Below are 21453 nucleotides of genomic sequence, written 5' to 3' on the forward strand. Positions count from 1 at the left end.
CCCCCACCTTCTCATGGTGAAAAATGACACCATGCTGATGGCAAAATTACATCAACATGGGGGGGGGGGGCTCCCTCTCTTATATAGTTAGTAGGACAAAGCCTGAGCTTTGACTTAGAGGAAAAAGCTGCAGGCTGAAAAGACAGGAAAAAGCCATGACTGATTTCTGCTTGAATCCGAGGCTGTGGCTATGGGAAAAGCAAAACCCTTTTGAGATGCTAAGGCTCCATCGTAAACTCAGATTAGATACAGTATGTGTGTAAGTAAGTCATGTATCCTATAGACACCAGTCTCTGCTGTGTTTCCTTTCCAAAAGGAAACTCAGACCCGGGATGAGTACCTGGAACTCCTTGAATCTTGTACCGCTCAGAGATTGGGGTGGCATACAACAACAACAGCAGCAGCAGCAGCAGCAGCAACAACAATGAAGTAGACATGTTACAGATAGGTAGCCGTGTTGGTCTGCCATAGTCAAAACAAAAAAATTTTTTTTTTTCCTTCCAGTAGCACCTTAAAGACCAACTAAGTTAGTTCTTGGTATGAGCTTTCGTGTGCATGCACACTTCTTCAGATACACAGATACTACTTCTTCAGAAGTAGACATGGTCATCAGATCTTTCATTGGGTGAGCAAAGAGCTGAAGGGGGAGGTGTTTTGTGCGCAAGAGAGGAACCATGAAGAAACGCTGCCAGTCAGTGTAGACAACACTGAGCCAGCTGGGCCAATGGTCCGCCTTGGTGGAAGGCAATTTCCAGTGTTCCTATGAGAGCCGCTGCTGGAACAGGAAATACGGGCCTAGGTGAACAAGAGTGTGAACTGGTTTATGGCAGCCTGTGCCTGGAGCTTGGCCCTGAATCCTGGGTGTCAGGAGACGGGTTTGCGTTATGCATTTGTGCCGAAGGAAAGGCGCTCTCGGCGGCCACTTTCCTATGGTTGCAGACATCGCTCTTTCTTTCTGTCTGTCTGCTCTTCAGGTAGAAATACCAGCTGACAAAAACAGTTGGTGTCAATAGTATATATAAATACACACACACACACACACACACATATATATCATTAAGAATATATATATGGTCAATATGCTCAATATATATGGTTTTATATATATATATATATATATATATATATATGGGCAATATAAAATATTGTCAGAATAAATTGCATTTTTGTTTGTCATTAAACCTGATACGGTATTTATAAATATAAATTCCAAATATCGTTAAATCATATGTACAAACTGGCTACACATGAACAAGTTGTGTACCAACCTAGACTTGCCATGGGCGTCGATAGGAACTTAGCGGATTTGGCTAAGGATCTGGCATCCCCCCACCTGCAAATAGGGAGCAATATTTGGGGGGGGGGGTTTGCTGTTTTTTATAAACAACAACAACAACGGGTGGCGCTTGTATCGCCGGGGGAGGCATTTGAGTTTTGTCTGGGTCCCCGAAAACCCCATCCCTGGCCCCTCTTTCAAGTGGGGCTCTTTGGCTGCTAGACATGACAAGAAAAAAAACCCGCCTCTCCTTCCTCCTTCCTCCATCGAGCTTCCCGGGCGAAAGGCGAGACCGAGGGCCCTGTTGCGCCTGCGCACGAATAACCGGCCCTTTTGGTCACGTGGGAGCAGGCCGCCTGAGGCGCGAGGGCGGGAGTCTCGGCCGGGAGACTTCCATGGCCGCGCCGTGTGAGGGGAAAGATGAGGACTTCCGCTCCTGCTTCCTGCTCTCCTGACAGGCCCCGCGGCGGCGCTTAGGCCGCGCCCAGCGGGCGCACGGTTGGACGGGCTGCCATGCGGCGGCTGGGGCCGGGGCTGCTCCTCCTGCTGCTGCTGGCCGCGCTGTGGGGCGGGGAAGCGCTCCCGGCTCAGGGGGTCCTGAGGCCGCCGCCGCCGCCCTCGCCGGCGCCGTCGTCATCCTCTGCCTCCGCGGCGCCCGGCGGCCACGACGCCGCGCCCGCCCTGGGCAGCAGCAGCAGCAGCGGTTCCCCCGTGGGCGAGGCGGCGCGGAGCAGCAATGCGAGTGGGGTGGGCAGCGTGGCCGCCGCCGTGCCCGCCCCGCCTGAGCGCAACCAGCTCATGACCCAGCGCGCCCTCTCGGTCCTGGTCCTGGCCAGCGCCGCGCTCATCGTCTACTTCGTCATCCGGACCGTGCGGTGAGCCTGGGGCAGCAGGAGGGACCCCCGTAATCTGTCTACCCAGCGATCGATCGATCAGTCGATCTCGGAAGGGTTTGGGGATCTCCCCCTCCTCGTTTCCACTTGGCTTTGGGGGAAACTGAGTGACGGGAGCCTCGTCCCCCTCCCCCCTTCAAGAAGAAGGGGAGGGAGGTTGGCTAGGGTGGCCTCTCCCGTTCTCAGCCCTGTTGCATCTTGGAATCACGGAAGGGACCCCGAGAAGTCATCTAGTCCAAGCCCGCTTGCAATGATAGCCATCTCGAGGTCTTCCACGTGGGAGAGGAGGGAGCAAGCTTCATTTTCTCCTGCTCTGGAGGGTGGCTTCAAGTTACAAGAAAGAAGTTTCTAATAATGATAATAGTAATAATTATTTATTTATACCCCACCCATCTGCCTGGGTTTCCCCAGGCACTATGGGTGGCCCCCAGCACAATATTAAAAACAAGATAAGACATCAAGTATTAAAAACTTCCCTAAACTGTGCTGCTTTCAGATGTCTTCCAAACGTCAGATAGTTGTTTATATCCTTGACATCTGAAGGGCACCACTACCGAGAAGGCCCTCTGCCCAGTTCCCTGTAACCTCACTTCTCTCAGTGAGGGAACCGCCAGAAGGCCCTCGGAGCTGGACCTCAGTGTCTGGGCTGAACGATGGGGGTGGAGACACTCCTTCAGGTATACTGGGCTGAGACGGTTTAGGCTTTAAAGGTCTTTAAGGTTTAGGCTATCTCAAGGTCTTTCATCTTTCTTCTGCTCTAGAGGGTAGAATGCGAACCAGTGGCTTCAAGTTACAAGGAAGGAGCTTCTAACTAAACATCAGAGAAAACTATGAGGTTGTGGTCCCTCCTTCCTTGGAGATTTTAAAGCAGAGTTTGGATCTGTCTCAGATGCTTTAGCTGAGATTCCTGCGCTGCAGGGGGTTGGGCTAGATGACCCATGGGGTGCCTTCCAACTGTTCACTTCTATGACCCATGGCCCTCTCTTTTTACTCACCTGCGAAACATCCCCTTTAGGCTGTCGTGTGTTCCCCTGGCCCTTGTTTACCTTGGTGCATCTGATAGAGCACGTGCCACTGGTGTACCTGATTCAAGCCTGGCACTCCTTATCTTAAGTTCTATCATATGTGTTTCTGGAAGGTAGTTTCTGCATGTCATCTGGGCAGCTTTTGCACCCAGTGAAAGGGACAGCTGATTAGAATAATGATCATTTTGTATTTAAACAAGACTGGAGAGAGAAGTCGTAACTAGCAGGATTCCACTGTAGACTCAAGGCCAGCGACTGGGCACAACCCCTGAGAAACTAGCAGTACTTGTGTTGGATTAACATAGTACGCAGGTAGATCTATATAAAAAACTGCATGTTTTCCTGAGTATATGTATCTAAAACAAGTAAGCAGTGGGCTTTTAAAACCATGAAACAAGCGCTTCTCTGTAATCTAGTCCTGTGTGGGAACTAATTTGTTTTGTGGTATAGTGTGACTTTGTTTGGGATGTTGTATGCATCTGGGAAAAATGCATAGAAGGGTAACCAAAATATCAAGGATCTGAAGTAACTTCTATGTTTTGAAGAAGAAGAAAACAGCCTAGAGGGTAATCTAGATGCACAAGATGCTGGTGTTAGTTAAGCCACAAAATGTTACCCCAGATCCAAGCTGCACTCAGTAGCATGGCTCTGCATAAGCCTGGCTGAGTAAAAATAAGCCTTTAAAATAGTCTGAAGCTGGGTTGCCGAGTCATGTGACTGAGCCGAACATGCTCAGGATCTGGCCTAAGTTTATGGTCATGCTCCACACTCACTTCCACTGCTATCTGGTGAGCATAATTAAACCCCATCTTTGCCTTGCAGTTTGGAGTTAGAGGGAACATTGTGATGCCCAACCCCTTAGTTACACTGCATGTTGGAGGCACAACACAGCTACTTGTCTTGGTGCAGCTTCCAACTTGAGAGGAAGGTTGGAGCTGATTGTTTGGACAGTGAGCAGCCAGGCACTCCGCACCCATACCAAACCAAATCCCATCCTTTCCCGTGTTCTGGAGAGGAAGGGTTAGAGGGGCCATTTGAGTGATGGCTGGCATTCTGTGTACCTCAGCTGCCCAGTGCCAACAGGTCCTACCTCTCCTCAATAGCCTCCCAACCTGACTGCAACATGGTTCATGTATCTAAGCCATATTGAGCTCAGTGGCAGTAACTTCTGAGAAAACATGCACTGAAGAAAGAGTCTGATGACCACAGATTTTGGCTTGGCTGCCAAGTTGGTGCAAACTTTATTGACTCCTCCATATAGAAAAGCAGGGCACTTTGTAGCATAACTTCCTTTGTATATAAATGTATATGCATGCATGCATGTGTGTTTGTGTGATGTATATGCATTTATTTATTTTTGCTAAGGACCATGCAATCATGCAAATCCACCTACAGTTGGAATAATAATAATAATAATAATAATAATAATAATAATAATAATAAGTCTGAAATGGTAGAGCCCGTGTGCATGTGTAGGTTTACCAATGTATTTAAAATTTATTTTGATTAGATCTTATATTGTTACTGTATCCTACCTTCCTTATGTTATGGAGCTAAAGGCAGGGTACATGTAGTTCCCAGGAATTCACCCCTCAAAGCAGTAACCAGACCAGGCCTGCTTATCTTTAGCAATGGCCTTCAGAAGGATGGTGTGACAACACATTATGAAATTATGTATTGATTTTTCAACCTTATGAATTCTCTCTCCCCACTCCCACCCCCGCACCTTTTTCTAAGCCATGTAGAATTTACTTAGTAAATTCACGGCTACACTACGTGATTATAGTACCTGACTTTGCTCTTAAGGGGATTAGACAAGTTCATGGAGAATACATCTATCCACAAGTGTTAGTCCTGATAGGGTTAAGTAGAGTTTCCACGATCAGCAGCAGTATACCTGTGAACAACATGCTGATAACATGCAACATACGGGTGTCGGTGAGAGCTGTCAATTTCATATCCTGTCTCTTAGCATTCCAAAAGGATCTGCTGAAAATGTTTGTTTATTTTATTATAGGTATTAATTGACTGCCCTTTGTTTGAACTTTGCTTACAGAATAAAAATTAATACATAAAATATAACAGGAAAAATAGAAAGGGGATAAGAAAACCATAAACTGTGAAATAGGAGGTTGGACTGTAGGGCTTGTTGAGCAGAGCTCTTTTATGATTTGAAGCATCATATTCTGTAAAGACAGTAGTCTCTGAGAAAAACGACTGACAAGTCGGTACATGTCACATGTTGCGTCAGTCTCATTTTGCATTAACCAGAAGATAGATATATTCTAAATAAAGAAGCAGAATGTCCAAAATGTATTTCAGCATAAAATTGGCAACCTGGATAGAATTTAAAATGGCATTTGCACAAATTACAGAGTAAGCCTTTTGAAGGACAACTGACAACGTTCTGGATATTAAATCTACATCTTGTGAATTCATGGAAGTGTGCTCACTTTCAAGGAATATTCTGTAGAAAAGGAATACTTAAAATGAAGTGGCTGCTTTATTGTTTCAACTTATTTTTCTGCTTCAAGAACAAAAATTACATTAGAGAGAAGTTACATTTTCTTCACATAACTCAGGCAAATGTATTCTTAAAATGTTCATTTGTGTAATGCATGCATTTCATCAGAATGAGTTTCATAAATGCTTAAACTCTTGTTCTGCATTTGATTGTCATCAGACTTATAATGATACATTTAAATTACAGATTTTCTCACAATCATCCTATTTGCGAAAAGCATATAGAGATAGTTTCTGACCAAATTGTTGAACTGTGTTTGACATCTGGCCTTATATTCTTACATAATAAAAAGTTTAAGCCTGCCTTGCACCATTTGTCATATATTGTTCACTGTGAAATTAAGGCTGTTGCATAAGACTGTATTTAGTGGGAAACAAGCAACACAGTCCTTCATCTTGTTCTTTAACAGCTTTGCAATAACATTATAGTTTGCATTTTGGCAAATGATCCCCTCATCCGATTCATCTTTAGCTAAGATTTGTTTTGGCAGCCTTGGACTAGTAACTCACTTTAGGTCCTGTAATTTGTTAAGCGAGAACAAAATCCTGCCTCACTTGGTTGTTGAATATGGATGTGATTAGAATCATAAAACACCCAGCATACTTGTAGCATGAAACTTCTGAATGAGAACAAAATGAAAGTTTGTTTTAACTTGTTCCCAAGTAAGTGTGCATCGGATTGCGGCATTTATATGCTAAGAAATCAATCAGGAAATTATTTTGCCAGTGCCCTACCATAAGGTGGCAGCACCAAGCACATGATTGTGCAATTCCTTGACAGTTGGCATTTTACTGGAATTTCTTCAGACAAGTTTTCAGTGAATTTTGTTCTCTTTGATTTAGTGGCTTAAGTAAGATCTCTGGTATAGACTGCAACATCTGAGTATGATTAAGCTTCTGTAAAATAGATCAAATCAAATAAACTTTGACCTGTTTGCAGTCTTACAGCTCCATCACAGGGTCATAGAACTAGGTCCTGCTGTTCTTCACCTTTTCAGTCATCTTCAGAATATTCTATTCTGTTCCCCTCTGATCCAATGTCCTCATCATTCTTTGTCAACATCCCCAGTCCTCACTAGACTATTTTTGTCTTCCTCCACTTGGGCTTCTCTGCCCCCAAGGGCTTTTTTCACATTCAAAACTTGGGGTTCCCCAGAAACATCTGATACCTCTCTCTTGTGCATAGATGTTGTTCTGGCTACATAAAAAATACTCAAATACCAACATGTGAAACATATTGGGCACAAGTCAATAGCTACATTGGCTGAGTGTTAAAGTAGCAATATTGTATTATTTCCCCAAAATTACAATATGATATTCTGGTACAGTGGTACCTCAGGTTAAGAACTTAATTCATTCTGGAGGTCCGTTCTTAACCTGAAACTGTTCTTAACCTGAGGTACTTTAGCTAATGGGGCCTCCCGCTGCTGCCGCTGCACAATTTCTGTTCTCATCCTGAAGCAACGTTCTTAACCCGAGGTACTATTTCTGGGTTAGCAGAGTCTGTAACCTGAAGCGTCTGTAACCTGAAGCGTCTGTAACCCGAGGTACCACTCTTGTGCCTTGGTGGGAGCTTCTGGCTTGAAATTGAGAAGTGTTTTGTGAGTGTGTGTGTTTTCTTATTCAAAGATGGAAGAGCACATCCCTCCCTGTTTCCTTTTTGGACTTCTGCAGTTAAGGGAGTAAGATCTGGCAAGATAAAATGCAGGATTATTCATACTGTTTGCTAAATTAAGCTGAATTTTCTTTGAAGCAAACTAAAATTGTGCAATCACATTATACAAATCAATAGTTTTTCAGTGCTTGACTGTCGAATTGGGCATCCTGCTTATGCATGTGAATTACAATAATGTAATGCTTATACAGATGGTTGTTAGTACACTTGAATTCATGTTAGTTTTTCTTAAGTTTTCCTTCAGAGCGGTATTTTAATTCTTTTGTTATTAGTGTGATTCAGTTAATAAATTGTAACCTTTCACACTTTTCAGACTTCGACGAAGAAACAGAAAGACGAGGAGGTATGGGGTTCTGGACACAAACATAGAAAATACAGAGCTGACACCATTGGAACAAGATGATGATGACGATGACACAACACTCTTTGATGCCAATCATCCTCGAAGGTTGGTAGACAGAGTTTAGGATGTTCTCCTTGTTGTAAGAGGGAACGGATTCCTATTTCCTATATTGTTTTAACTAATTAAACAATGCAAATCCATAATTCATAGTTGGTAGTGTTCCATATCTTCTGCTGCACTCCATAAAGTTTTGCCAGTTCACAAAGAATTCATCTAAGCACAAGTATGCAGTACAGTGCTACCTCGGGTTAAGTACTTAATTCGTTCCGGAGGTCCGTTCTTAACCTGAAACTGTTCTTAACCTGAAGCACCACTTTAGCTAAGGGGGCCTCCTGCTGCTGCCGCGCCGCCGTAGCCCGATTTCTGTTCTCATCCTGAAGCAAAGTTCTTAACCTGAAGCACTATTTCTGGGTTAGCGGAGTGTGTAACCTGAAGCGTATGTAACCTGAAGTGTATGTAACCCGAGGTACCACTGTATATGACAGGAAACCAAGCGTGATGTATTTCATTCTTCATCCATGGATGAAGTGGATGTTTTGAACAAGATATAAAAATGCCTCTGTGACCAGAGGCACTGGTTGTTCTTTTAAGGAAGGCACGGTACATCTGTGTAATATTGTCTTGGGGCATTCCAAGCACAGTTGGCAAACCTACTTGCATGCAGCCTCCCTTGCCCAAATTGCCAACATCAGACATGAGGGAAATAGTTATCCCCAAACTTATGAATGAGAATCTTAGATCTGTGACTTTTAATTTAGGAATAAGTCATTTGTATTCTTTGTTCTGTAGCATACTTTACATGGTGCTGTTTTAGTGCTATGGGCATTTGATTCATTTAAATACTTAAATTGCCTATTTTTTATGTCCCTGTTCTTATAAAGTCGTAACGCATACCAGGCTTTCTGTAAGCTATTATACTCCAGAAATAATGGCCATGTCTAATTAATTAAGGATTCTATCCTTACATGATATTCTTGGTAGTATTTCATTTCCTAAATAGTAGCTGTGTTAGTCTCTCAGGTGGCACAGGTCTTCCTTGTGTGTTGTAGACTAATTGGATTTATTGTGGCATGGGATTTCACTTGTAACAACCTAGTTTTGAAATGTACAGTGGTACCTTAAGTACTTAATTTGTTCCGGAGGTCCGTTCTTAACCTGAAACTGTTCTTAACCTGAAGTACCACTTTAGCTAATGGGGACTCCTGCTGCTGCCATGCCGCCGGAGCACGATTTCCGTTCTCACCCTGAAGCAAAGTTCTTAACCTGAAGCACAATTTATGGGTTAGCGGAGTCTGTAACCTGAAGCGTATGTAACCTGAGGTACCACTGTAGATGTAAAGCTGTGTTGACACTCCCATCTCCAGTGATATTTGAAATAATTCTTTTATTAGACAAATGTCAGCAGCTTTCTCATGTCTTTTATACAGAAGACATGTAAATTTAAAATATTAACAAAATTCTTTAAAAGAATCAGCAGAATTAAAAATTACTTTGCCTTAAAAAGCAAGTAAAACATAGAACACTATTAAACTGGCCTCTAGCATACAGTTTTTGTCTAGTTGGATGTCATTATTTTCAGTACTAAGGTGTTGGGCAGAGTAGGAGTTGTGTTTGTTGTGTCAGTGGATATTGCCGTAGACTGGACAGCTTCATGGCAAATTGTACCTTTACTTGAGTTTGTTTATTTATTTAGCAGTTAAGCTTCAAATAAGACTATTTGATTTAAGAAAGGATCAGCTTCTTAGCCTACCAACATTTTTTGGCCAGCTCTACTAAAATTGCACAGGAAGGCAAAAATGAGATTCTGTCTAAATCTAAATCTTTGAGCTAGTGCATGGTTGTTATTTTTGTGTATATGTCTCGAGACACAGAAACAACTTCTTTTTAAAACAAAAACAACACAGTTTAGATAGATGCACTTCTAGTTGATAATTACTTGTAATACAGTTCTGTATGCTAAAATGGGGGAAATTGAGTGAAATATACTCAATATTAGAGGAATAGCAACAATCAGTTGTTCATTGTTGATATGAATACAGCTCATTTCCCATGGGAAAGCACAGTAAGATAATTGCGCTTTTACGGCTGTGCTTTGGCTTTTGTTTTCTCAACAAAATTGGGCAATCTTTTCCAAGTCTCTCTCTGGAATATAGCTAACTTGCCTGAATGCCCTATTTCCCCATCAGTTCTTATACATGCTGTCTCATTTCCTAATTTTGCAAAGTACTTTATAAACATTATTAGAATTCATGGTTCCCTCTGCTTTTATAAAAAAATTGAGGTTGCTTTGCTGCTTCAGGTTTAGAAACAGTTCCATCATGGTATCTGCCCCAAAGCTTGCAGGCTATATTTTCCAAGATTTTTTTTTCTTCCCAAACCGAGTATGTGCTGTTCTGTTTTGAGTGTTTAATTTGTGTTTCACCCTTGCATATATTGAAATTTTCATACCCTTGCTGTATATTAGTCATGCCAATTCCAAGTTCAGGAATCCTGACACGCTACAGTAACACTAGCCATAACAGCCGCTACTTCTCCATTGCAAAGAATCTCTGGGGGTTGTAAAGTGCAATGAGAAATGTTGGGAAGGAGATGTGTATCACATCTTCCAGAAGCTACCCTTTCCCTGAAACTCGCATCCCTGAGCTGCTTCAGCTTGCAAGCATGTGCCTGAAACCTCACAATGGAAAAACAACTCTAGGTATGAATTAAGCCAAAGGGTTAAGCATGCACAGCTCTCACCAATTTCCCTGTTTCTCTCCCATGAATGCTTTGTAGCAGAGAAGCAGCCATCAAGTAACTCTGCTACCCAGTTACTGGGTGCTGGGACGTTTTCCCCAATCTCCTGAAGAATACTGCATATCTTGATTCAACACATCCAGATCTTTAAAATAATTAGCGTGCTTATTAATTATTAGAGAGGGGACTGACTCTTGGCCTGTTCTGCCTTGTAAGAATAGCTGGAGTGAGACCTCTTTGTAGCAATTGCCCTAGGCTCACATTCAGGTATCCGCCAAGACAGTGCTTATTTCAAAACAAGGATTTCCCCCCCTTTTTCTTCTTAATATTTGTTCTCATTGTTATGGCAAATTTACAACTGTCCCATTGCACCTGGGTGTTCCCTGCTCCTCTATAGCAAAATATCCCCTCTCTGAATAAAACTAGGTGTAGGAAGAAAGGTTCTTGCCTTGCCTTCTCCCTGACAAGCCATTTTTGGGGCTGAAATAGCATTGGTTACAGGATCATTGTCATGGAAGCCTCTGCTTGCAGCCTGCAGATCCCAGGTACTGGTTTACTAAGTCAGTAAGGGAAAAAGAAGCTCCTGAATTACATTGTATATGTTTTGAGTACTAATAACTATGTTTAACTGTTGTGAAGCAACCTTATAAATGGCTGTTCGTATATTCTTATGCTTCCAAAACGTATGCAACATTGGTCACAATGACAGATTTGAAAGCTGTCTGGGCAAGGTTACGAACAGACTTCTCTTATCTGCTTGTAATCCATAGAGTATGTTACGCCTTGCTGCAAATATATATACAAGTAATGAATACGACATTGCCTGAGTTGGAAATTCTCAGTGCTATGCTGATAAAGTTATCTACAGTGTTGCAAAATCTAAAAACACAGAAGCAAATGGAACCCTTATCTCTTCAAGGCATTAATATACTGCTTAATCATTAGCATTCCTAAGTGGTGCAAGTCATCTCCTAAAGTCCCTTTTTATAACACGATGTGGTCAAAAGCTGCACTACTTTGAGTCGTGTCAGCAGTGAACAGTTAAAAACAGTGCAACTTATTTTATTTGCTATAAACATGAAAAAAGTAAATGTCCACAGAAGCATTATGCTGCAAGTGCAGAAAGGATATAAATGTTGAAGTAAGAGAAATACTTGGAAAACTGAGTTCTTCTCCTGAGTGCCATTATGAGATGGTTCTAAAAGATACTTAAACAATATCTTAACATCCAATAATGCCTTTATTTATTGAACTGCTTGCATCCTATAAGTAATAGCTAGCTGTGTGTTGTGTAGATAAAGTATGCTCAAAATTGCACTGTGTACCAAAAATAAATTGCTGAGTGGACTGAATATTATTGCTCTGGTAGTTACGATTTCATGACAGGATGGAACTGTAAAGCTTGTGTTTTTTGCTGCAAGAGGGGGGTGGAAAGAGATTGATTTAAAGGACAGCGGCTTGGTGGCAAGAAAAGATTGGGGGGGAATGGGAGTAAAATGGGATGCAGTATCTCAGTAAGATACATTTCTATAGGTAGTTCTTAATGTTTGATGTTTTATTATGTTTTTATGTGTTGGAATCTGCCAGAGTAGCTGGGGCACAACAGGTTATAATAGTAATACTACTACTACAGTGGTACCTCGGGTTACATACGCTTCAGGTTACAGACTCTGCTAGCCAAGAATTACTACCTTGGGTTAAGAACTTTGCTTCAGGATGAGACCAGAAATCATGCTCTGGCGGCACAGCAGGAGGGCCCATTAGCTAAAGTGGTGCTTCAGGTTAAGAACAGTTTCAGGTTAAGAACAGACCTCCGGAACGAATTAAGTACTTAACCCAAGGTACCACTGTACTACTAAATATCATCATCATCATCAGAAAAAATGGATTAGAAAACAATGTCTAGCTTGCTAATCATGATGATTGAGGTCAGAAATAAGAGAACGAAAAGCATTGCATTTTGCAACTTCTGCATCGTAAAATGTTACGACCACAATTCAAAACACAAACATGTCAGCTTAATTGGCTGGAGTAGATGTGTACCACTGAGTGAAAGGTGCTACTGGTCTGTTATATGAAGTCATCCCCCACCTTGTTAATCAGGGCTGGGAAACCTGGGACATCTCTCCCCGCCACCATGTTGTTGGATTCCTACTGTCATCAGTGTCAGCCAGCAAGTCCAATGGTCAGGGGTAATGGGACTCGTATTGTTGGGACTACACGTTCCCTAGCCCTACTGTAATTGAAGAGAAGTCTTCCTATTCACAGCTGTGGTGGGAGAGTCTTGGGGTTTGAGGCCCTGGGCTTGGAGCTCCAGCCTAGAAGCCACAGGAGAAATAGTCACAGCCCCCCACCAATCCATGCCAAAATGCACGTTTCCCCTTCTCTTCTCAAAAGTGCATTCTCAAAAGTGCATTCTTTCTTTTGTGGTGGCTTGGTGACTAAGGTAGGGGCTTTTTGGTGTGTGTAGAGGGAAATTTGAACTCAGCTTTTGAGTCATTGCAAGAATCAAGTATGTTAAATGCTGGATATATAATATACATGAAATCCTCTTGTTGCTTTCAAGTGGGTGCAGCATTGAGGAGATTTGGGGTTTTTTTGTGTTAAAAGATTTCAATCGAATGGTGTTTACTTAAAAAAATATTTTTTTTTTCTTTGTAGATAAGTATGTGCCTTTTGGGAGAATATTTCAATTGTGGAGCAACGAAAGAAGGCTGTACAGAAGGAATAAGAAGCCAATATCAGGGTTGGGTGTATACAAGTGATCTATATTATGGCATCCTTAGTTTGTTGCAATAAACACTGTAACATTTTATTGTACCTTTTGTATATACAGAAATATTTTAAGTTTGGAGTCTATGGGAAATGTGCACTAAATTTAAAACCTATTTTAAAACAGGGTATTTTCTGCTTATGTTAATTCTGTATGGTGATCTTCCCTTCCACAGAACACTAACAGAGATATATTTGTGGGTTTCTTGACCAACTTAATTTTTTTAGATGAGTGTCAAGTGTGATAACTTACTTATGTGAACTCTCAGCGCCTACTCTTTCATTTAACAGATATATTGCCAAACTTAACTACCCGTGTCAGAGGGGTGTTCCCTCTCCTTTGTAAACTGGATGTACATTATAGATCTGTGTGAGTGATGCAAATAAATGTTTACAGTATTCCTAACACTCATTACTTGTATTTTGTATCTGTTGGTTTTGAATGTAATACTTTGGACAGCAGGAAATATGCTGATAGTAATCAACCAAAGACTTTTGGTGAGGATGTCCCTGGCTGTCTTTCACAGGCCGGCTGAGGTCACTCTGAAGAACGTTTCTGAAAATGATAAGCCTACTCAGCAGGCATAAATAAATGAAGCTTCAGTTTACATTGGGTTTCATTCAAACACCATGGACTTCCTAATGAGAGGGAGATCATGAATGGTGTCAGTTATATCCTTTAAGTTACACAAAACCCTTAATCCTCTCACTGTGTGTGCGTTCCCCAGAAATCCCCCTAACACAGAAAGTGGTGGGAAGGGGTGAGATGTGATAGGTGGAAGGGAAAATGAGAAAAAGGGAAGAGAGAAATGGAGGGTGTGTGTGTGTGTGAGAGAGAGAGAGACAGACAGACAGACAGACAGACTGGAGTATGTCCAACCCTGCTCACCACTGGCATGAGGTCCCAGGAAGATTTCCTACATTTTATTTATTTATTGAATTTATATATTGAGGAAGCACATGAAGGAGGGCCTCAGAAGATGATCTCAGAGTCCGGGTGGGTTCATATGGAAAGAGGCAGTCCTTGAGGTATTACAGTCCTGAGCCACAATACCTGAGATTTTCCCATGGGAGATCTCCCTGGGGTGTCATGCTAGATGGTAGAGCAGGCATAGGCAAACTTGGCCCTCCAGATGTTTTGGGACTACAATTCCCATGATCCTTAGCTAACAGGACCAGTGGTCAGTGATGATGGGAATTGTAGTCCCAAAACATCTGGAGGGCCGAGTTTGCCTATGCCTGTGGTAGAGCATGAGATTCTTTATCTCAGGGTCATGGGTTCAAGACTCAAGTTGGACAAAAGATTCCTGCATTGCAGGGGGCTGGTCTAGATGACCCTCTTGGTCCCTTCCCACTCTACAGTTCTATTACGATTCTATGAAAAAGGTTCCCCGATCCTCTGCTAAGAGATCTGCCAGCAGTTATGTGCAAGCCTTGATGGAAACTGTCCAAAGAAAATCCTTCCAATAGAAGCCATCTCCAAGCATTCAAAAAGAATGTATGAAAGTTTAGAATGGAAAGATGGAGGTACATGCATCCCCTTCCCTACCTTAGATTTCCAGGCATACTTACTGCACTCCTCACCTTTCTTCATTGAATTGGAAGATCTGAAGAAGTGCATTCATCCCGACACACTTAGAAGCCTCCCTACGATCCAAGTACCCTGCATCATCCAGACTCCTAATTGCAAGGGAGCTTTTAAATGTGTTCAGGCAACTGCATTTAGAAGCTCTCTTCAGACCTTCCTGCCCAACGCTGGAAGGCTAGGAATAGAAGAGGTATGCCTGGAAATGTTGGAGGGGAGCACCCCTATCCCTAAAAAATACCCAGTTTTAAAGCTTACCTGTTCTTTTTGAACTGAATAAGACATTGAAACTTCTCTGTGTGAAGCAATTTTCTTCCAATTCCATTTTTAGTTGCTCAGCTTGAGGTGTGAAATTTCCTTGGCTGTTCTTATTTTAAATTTAATAAAGGAACCCTATACTGATATAGTATATTTGAGCTTTCTCAAATGTATAGTTTTTTCTCTCCACCCCCCCCATACATGCTTGAAAAGTGTGATTTCTCCTATGCATCCCATCTATCCCATTAAAGTGATCTAAAACTGATTTGAAACCAGGATTAGTGGTTTGGGTTTACTAGCATTGAAGAACGGCTTGCATTTAGAGAGGAATAGGATATACGGCGATGTTCAGGATCAGCTTGATTTAGTGAGGAATTTCAGAATTGCTGTCTCAAACAGCTGTAATTAGAATGGGAAACTTGTTCAATAACCAGGCTTGCCGAATATTTAAATTTAGTGCCTTTTAACAGCCTTCTTAGCACTAGTATCCTTCATTCAATACTATAATAGCTTCAACAGAGCCATTGAATTTTGAGAGATCAAATTCTAGGAGATCAAATTCTGAAGGAGGGCAAATTGCTATCAAAATGTATGTTAGGACCTGTTATCTATTCAGATGTTCATTGTAATGTTACAGGCTTTCATCAGACTACAAGTGGATAGAAGAACAACATTTTGTTCCGGCACATCCAAACGCCCAAGACGGGGAACACAGTGTGAAGTTTAGTGTTCATAATAACATTCATATAAATAGATAACACCTTCCTTGGAATTTCTGCTGGCTCAGGTGTAATGCTAGAATGGAATAATTTGTGTGAGCAGTGCAAAGATCCATCCTTAAAAGTTTCACAAATTCAGTACATGTGCATCAAGTAAATAAATATTTAAGTGGATAAGATGTGCTATGAACTGAGGGACTCAGATTTCAAATACCCAGTACTGTACTTCACATGGTGTTTGTGAGGATAAAACACAAGACAGCTATGTATGTTTGCCATCCTAAGGCTTTTCCTGTGTGCATATGTGTGGTTTTAGTACAGTGGTACATTGTGTTACATATCATTTCCCCTTACGAATGCTGTGGGTCACGTGCTCCGCTAACCCAGAAGTAGATGCCCCTTGTTGCAACCTTTGTCCCGGGATGCGAGTGGAAGTGCAGTGGCAGCAGGAGGCGCCATTAGAGAAAGCACGGCTTATATTATGAGCTGTTTCCTGTTACGAATGGACCTCTGGAACGGATTAAGTACATAACACGAGGTACCACTGTAATTGGCTAAAGTTAGCTTTTTGGCAAAGTGATCTTGTCTGATTCATATTTTGTAGTTCTCAGGTACCAAACCTGTCGATTACTCTCTTCTTTGTTGTCATAACAATGATCCTTTAAAAAAAAATGGGCAGTCAACTGAGCAAATCTTCTTTCACTCATCAAATGACCATCCCTGTATAAGTAGCACGTATAATTCTCAGTGTGTGCACTGCTAAGTATTCCACTGCAAGAGATGTTTGGCACTGCAGGCTTAGGGACTGCACCAACAATACATTAATCAGCTTGTGTTTTGTAACAGAAAAATGCACTTGATTTCTTCACAGAGAAATTTCTATGACGCCTTTGTTTGATTTCGAACTCAGATGTAATACTACTCTAGAGGGAAGGAGGGCCAGCATGTATAATAATGTTCATGGGAGGGTCTAATTTTTTTTATCAAAAGACTAGAATAATTATATTCATGTTGTATTGTACCTCCTCTTGATATTTTCTTGTGGATTTGAGCTTTTCCTTTTCCAATTGCTTTTATTCGCGGCAACCTGGGATTGGAAATGGTTCCTCGTTTCTTACTCATTTTGTGATTTAAGGCGGAGGACCTTCTCTCATTAGACAGCAATCCATCAATTCGCAATGGACTCGAGGGTAATCATGCCGGCAGACGGTTGCAGAAACCCTTTGTTACAGAGAAGCATCAATGTTCATTTAGCACAGATTTAAAAAACAACAGCTACCAGACTGCACAAGGCTGATACTTAAATATTGAACTAATTTTATTAGTACAGTCATACTAGTATGTAGAATAAACTGGTCTGGTCTGTACATAGTTTATGAATGCTTTTAGATCTCCAGATGATTCAATTTTAGCATTTTAACATCCTATTAAAATGGGAAAACATTTCTGATTCTCAGTAGAGCAAGGAAGTTGAGCAAAATCATATACAGTCATACCTCTTGTTACGTTCGGCTCAGGTTACGTTCTTTCAGGCAACCCGGAAGTAATGGAACGGATTACTTCCGAGTTTCGCTGCTCACACATGCGCTCAAAATGACGTCATGTGCAGAAGCGGCGAATCGCAAGACGCGCAGACGCAAGTTGTGTTGTGCTCATGTTGCGAACAGGGCTCCGGAACGGATCCCGTTCGCACCCAGAGGTACCACTGTATACGGTATTCAACTGCAAGTACATTGATCATATGACAGTCTGTCTCCCCTTCCTGCTTTTACCCTTCAGGCAGATGCACAATTATGCCAAGCCTATAGCACAATGCTTTTCTTGTTATGATAAATGGAAGGCTATGCAACATGTAGGAGCCAAAGACCGACTACCAGTAGCCCTCCCCAAGGCTTGGTTTTGCTTGCTTTACTCATTGCTCCTTCTAAGAAAGTATATTTCTCTCCCCCCACCACTCCACTGTGAGGGCTGAAAACCACAATCAGTATTGTTGTAGGCTACACAACACTTCATAATGAATCCCAAATCAGTACAAATAACTTTTTCGGCAGTGTATAAACGCCTGTATTATGCTACCCTAAATAGACTGAATAGACTGAGAATGATTGCCTTTTGGAGTAATGAATTGAACTTGTAGGGATCTGCCAATTTAGCATGCCTGGTTTTTCAAAACAAAGCCATCTTAATGAGCTGCCCGGCGCTCCTGACATGAGAGAGGAGCGCAAGTTGTATCCGCCTGCGAAAACTTGAGTGCATCCTTCCACCTAAGGCTCATCTGCTCCCGCCTGTCTGGGAGTCAAATTAGACATGATACTAAATGTGACATTGGCTTCTACATCAGGGGTCTCTATTTGGATAAGAATAGGAATGGGCGGTTTTCACGGAAACCATAGGGGGAGAGAGAATAACCCTTCCCTCTCTATCCCAGCTGCCAATTCTGGCAAAAAAAATATATATTTTTTTCCTCTCCCACTCCCACCACTATTAGCATTAGGAAAAAGAGCTCCTAATGGGATCACGAGCACTAATTTCTAAGATTAGAGCAGCAGGAGGCATTTTCATTGAGACTGCAGATGGCGAAAGGAAGTCTGGCTTGTATTCAATATGAGATTAAGTAACTGTCCTGTTAGCACAAGAATTTGCACTCGCGCAATGCGACTTTCCTCCTCTCATGATCCCCCTAAATCTCTTCTCGGACTTCTCCAGCCATCCAGAGCAGATTTGGGGAGAGGGGAGTCCTGTTGCAGAAGCATAAATCCTTGCACTGACTGGACGGTTGGATATATGTGCACACTGGAGCTGCAATTTGCAAAGTGGATTACCAATCTTTCTAGGGAACTCTGGAACTGTAGTACTGTGAGGGAAATAGGGGTTTCCTAACAACTCCCAGCACCCTTAGCAAACGACAGTTGGCAGGAGTTTTGGGGGGAAGCCATGGTATAACAGTACTTTAAATGTACAGCACTGATGAGGTCAAAGTTTCCTGTTTTTCGGTGCTGTGCTTTAAAAACAAATGAAAGAAGCAGAGCTCAAAAGATCAAGTTACTTTTCAATAGCCCCCATTTATTTTATCTAAAAGATTTATATTCTGCCTTTTGATCAACTGATGATCCTCAAGATACCTTACAAATGGACTGGAAAACCAAAACATACACAATAAAAGCATTCCTCAGTCTGCTGGCTAATGGATGTTTGCTTGCATTTTGCTGCAGAAACTGCTGAGATTGTAAGCCTTTAAAGCATATTCAGATAACATTCTTCCCCTGAAAGAATTCTGGGCCCTGTAGTTTACCCCTCACAGAACTACAGTTTCCAGTAACCCTTAACAAACTACAGTGCCCAGAATACTTTGGGGTTGTTGTTGTTGTTGTTGTTGTGTGTGTGTGTGTGTGTGTGTGTGTGTGTGTCTTGTGCGTTCTTTAAAGGCATAGGGTGTATGCAGCCACAGTCCTGCTTGCAGCCTGACACCAAGCACATTTCCTTGAGTGAAATCTGCTCTCAGCGAAGGGCGTTCTTCAGACTGGAGTGTTTGACAGACTTCTAATTATGTCACCGCAAATGACAGCAATCCGAGCAAATAAAACCATCTGTGCGCCTGTTGTTTATGTTGGCGTGTTGCTGCGAGGATTTTCTTTGATTTATTAGATCTTGCTACGGAGCAAGCAAGGCTGAAGAATGAGAAGGCGAGGAGGAAAACCCACCTGCATCATTCAGGGAGAAAAAGACAACAGCATGGGGTCAAAGAGTTCTGGAGCATTTGGTGCAAACGGTACCAGCTCACGTCTGCCCTTTGTTTTGCAGTCATCACGCACTGTTTTTCTGCAACCTGGAAAAGCGATGGAAAAGGTTCCGTTGCTGTGACCCAAGGCTGGGGAAGCTCTGGCCTGTAATCTCATTTGGCCCATGAGAAACCACAGCTACCTGGCAGCAGAGTGTACTTTATTGGCACTGGGGGAGGGGGGCAGGTCGGAGGGCGAAGGGAGCCCACCACACACCAACCCAGCCCTGGGATCCAGGGAGGGTGACATGGCTGTTAGGCACTTGGGAACCCCACGCAAGGGATTTTGGCAGCTGAGCAGGGCCACACACCTGTCAATCATAATGATGTCATATGAATGGCAGGTGGGTTGCCCCATCCATCTGTCAACGTTGGCCCTTGAGGCGGAGATGTCCAATAAAAATCTGCCCCCTCCCTAGCTAAAATGGTTCTATAACCTTTGTAAAGGGAAAGAAGCCCTAAATTCCCATGCTATTACAGTGGTGCCCCGCAAGACGAATGCCTCGTAAGACGAAAAATTCGCTAGACGAAAAAACTCGCAGAACGAATTAATTTCGTCTTGCGAGGCACCACTGTAGTTTTAAATTTTATAGCAGCTCATAATAGCATTGGTTTTCAGAAGACCATCAAAGCTGGTGTTATAATGCACAATGTGGAAAGTGTCAAAGCCATCGTGGCTATAAAAGAGACATTCTTTCAGGAAATCTGCTGTATCTCACTGAGATCTATGGATTTTCTCCCTCTGATAAGATTCCTAGTTCTGATAGTTGTACAATTTAAAGTGGCCACAATTCCACAATTTTTATACTTACAATGTAAGTAAGAAGATGAGGCACATCTGTATGCCTATCGCTTGACACAAATGAAGAAACAGACATTTAGAGCTGCTCTACTGAACTTAATTCATGCTGGAAATGTTCTGTTTCCAGGCTGGCCTCTCTATGAGGCTACCATGTGCTGCCAATGCTCTGCTTAAATGAAGGCTTAACAGATTCATTTCCTCCATGAAACACTCTCTCTGTTACTTTGCCTCCTTTCAAGGGATATTTTGCCCAAGGACGCTGCCCTTGCTCCTTGCTGTAGAGTAAACTGAGCTAAACCTGTGAAAACAAAGTTAGAAGCTTGCGTGTTAGAGGCATTCAAGATATCCTCTGACCTGCTGAGTCCTCTCCCACCTGTCATCTGTTCCTGGTTGGTGGCAGCTGAGAGGAGAAAGGGCTCTGAGGTTGTGCAGTTGCAGCTTCTACAAGGAGATCTATTGCGACAGGAACAGAACGCAGAGATAAAACATTTCAGCAAAAAGGTAGATTTGTGCTCCTTGCAAATATACAAAAAGTCGCTGATGCAATTTTAGTGATGCGGTTGCATTTTAGAATCTGAGGCTTTGAATAGGTGTGAAGCAAGGCTTACAGTTCCGCTGTGTGCTGACATTATATTTGCATTGATCTGCTGTTTTAAAAGAACAAACTTTCTTCGTAAAAGTCTATGGAGAAAAGTGGAAAGGAAGCAGGGAAACTTTTCTACTCCACCAGGACTATGCAGGCACTTAAGAATACATCCACTCACAAATAAGGAGAAACATTAGTGGGTTGACTCAGATATATTGCCTCTGTTTCCAGGACATGTAGTTTTGTGTGTTAATGTCTGTCACTGTGTGTTTATGAGTCTGTGAATCTGTTAAGATGGGGGGGGTGTGGTTCCACTCACTTTTGGATTTGGTCCTGTCCACTATTGGAATGTGGTTCCTAACCACTTCCTGCCATGCTAATACCGCTCTTAGCCCAAAACAAATTTCACACCCCTGGTTTAA

General features: G+C 42.3%; 1 protein-coding gene across 1 annotated transcript; it reads left to right on the top strand.

Annotated features, from left to right (window-relative positions):
- The first annotated feature begins 1607 nt into the window (after positions 1-1607).
- Positions 1608-13715, top strand: FAM174A (family with sequence similarity 174 member A). Its single transcript, XM_083577227.1, has 3 exons — positions 1608-2151; positions 7706-7840; positions 13193-13715. Exons 1-3 carry the CDS (start codon positions 1790-1792, stop codon positions 13194-13196), a joined length of 501 nt encoding a protein of 166 aa, XP_083433353.1. The 5' UTR covers positions 1608-1789; the 3' UTR covers positions 13197-13715.
- Positions 13716-21453: the final 7738 nt, after the last annotated feature.

The sequence above is a fragment of the Podarcis filfolensis genome, assembly GCF_964270895.1.
Source record: "Podarcis filfolensis genome assembly, chromosome: 11".
Taxonomy (NCBI): Eukaryota; Metazoa; Chordata; class Lepidosauria; order Squamata; family Lacertidae; genus Podarcis; species Podarcis filfolensis.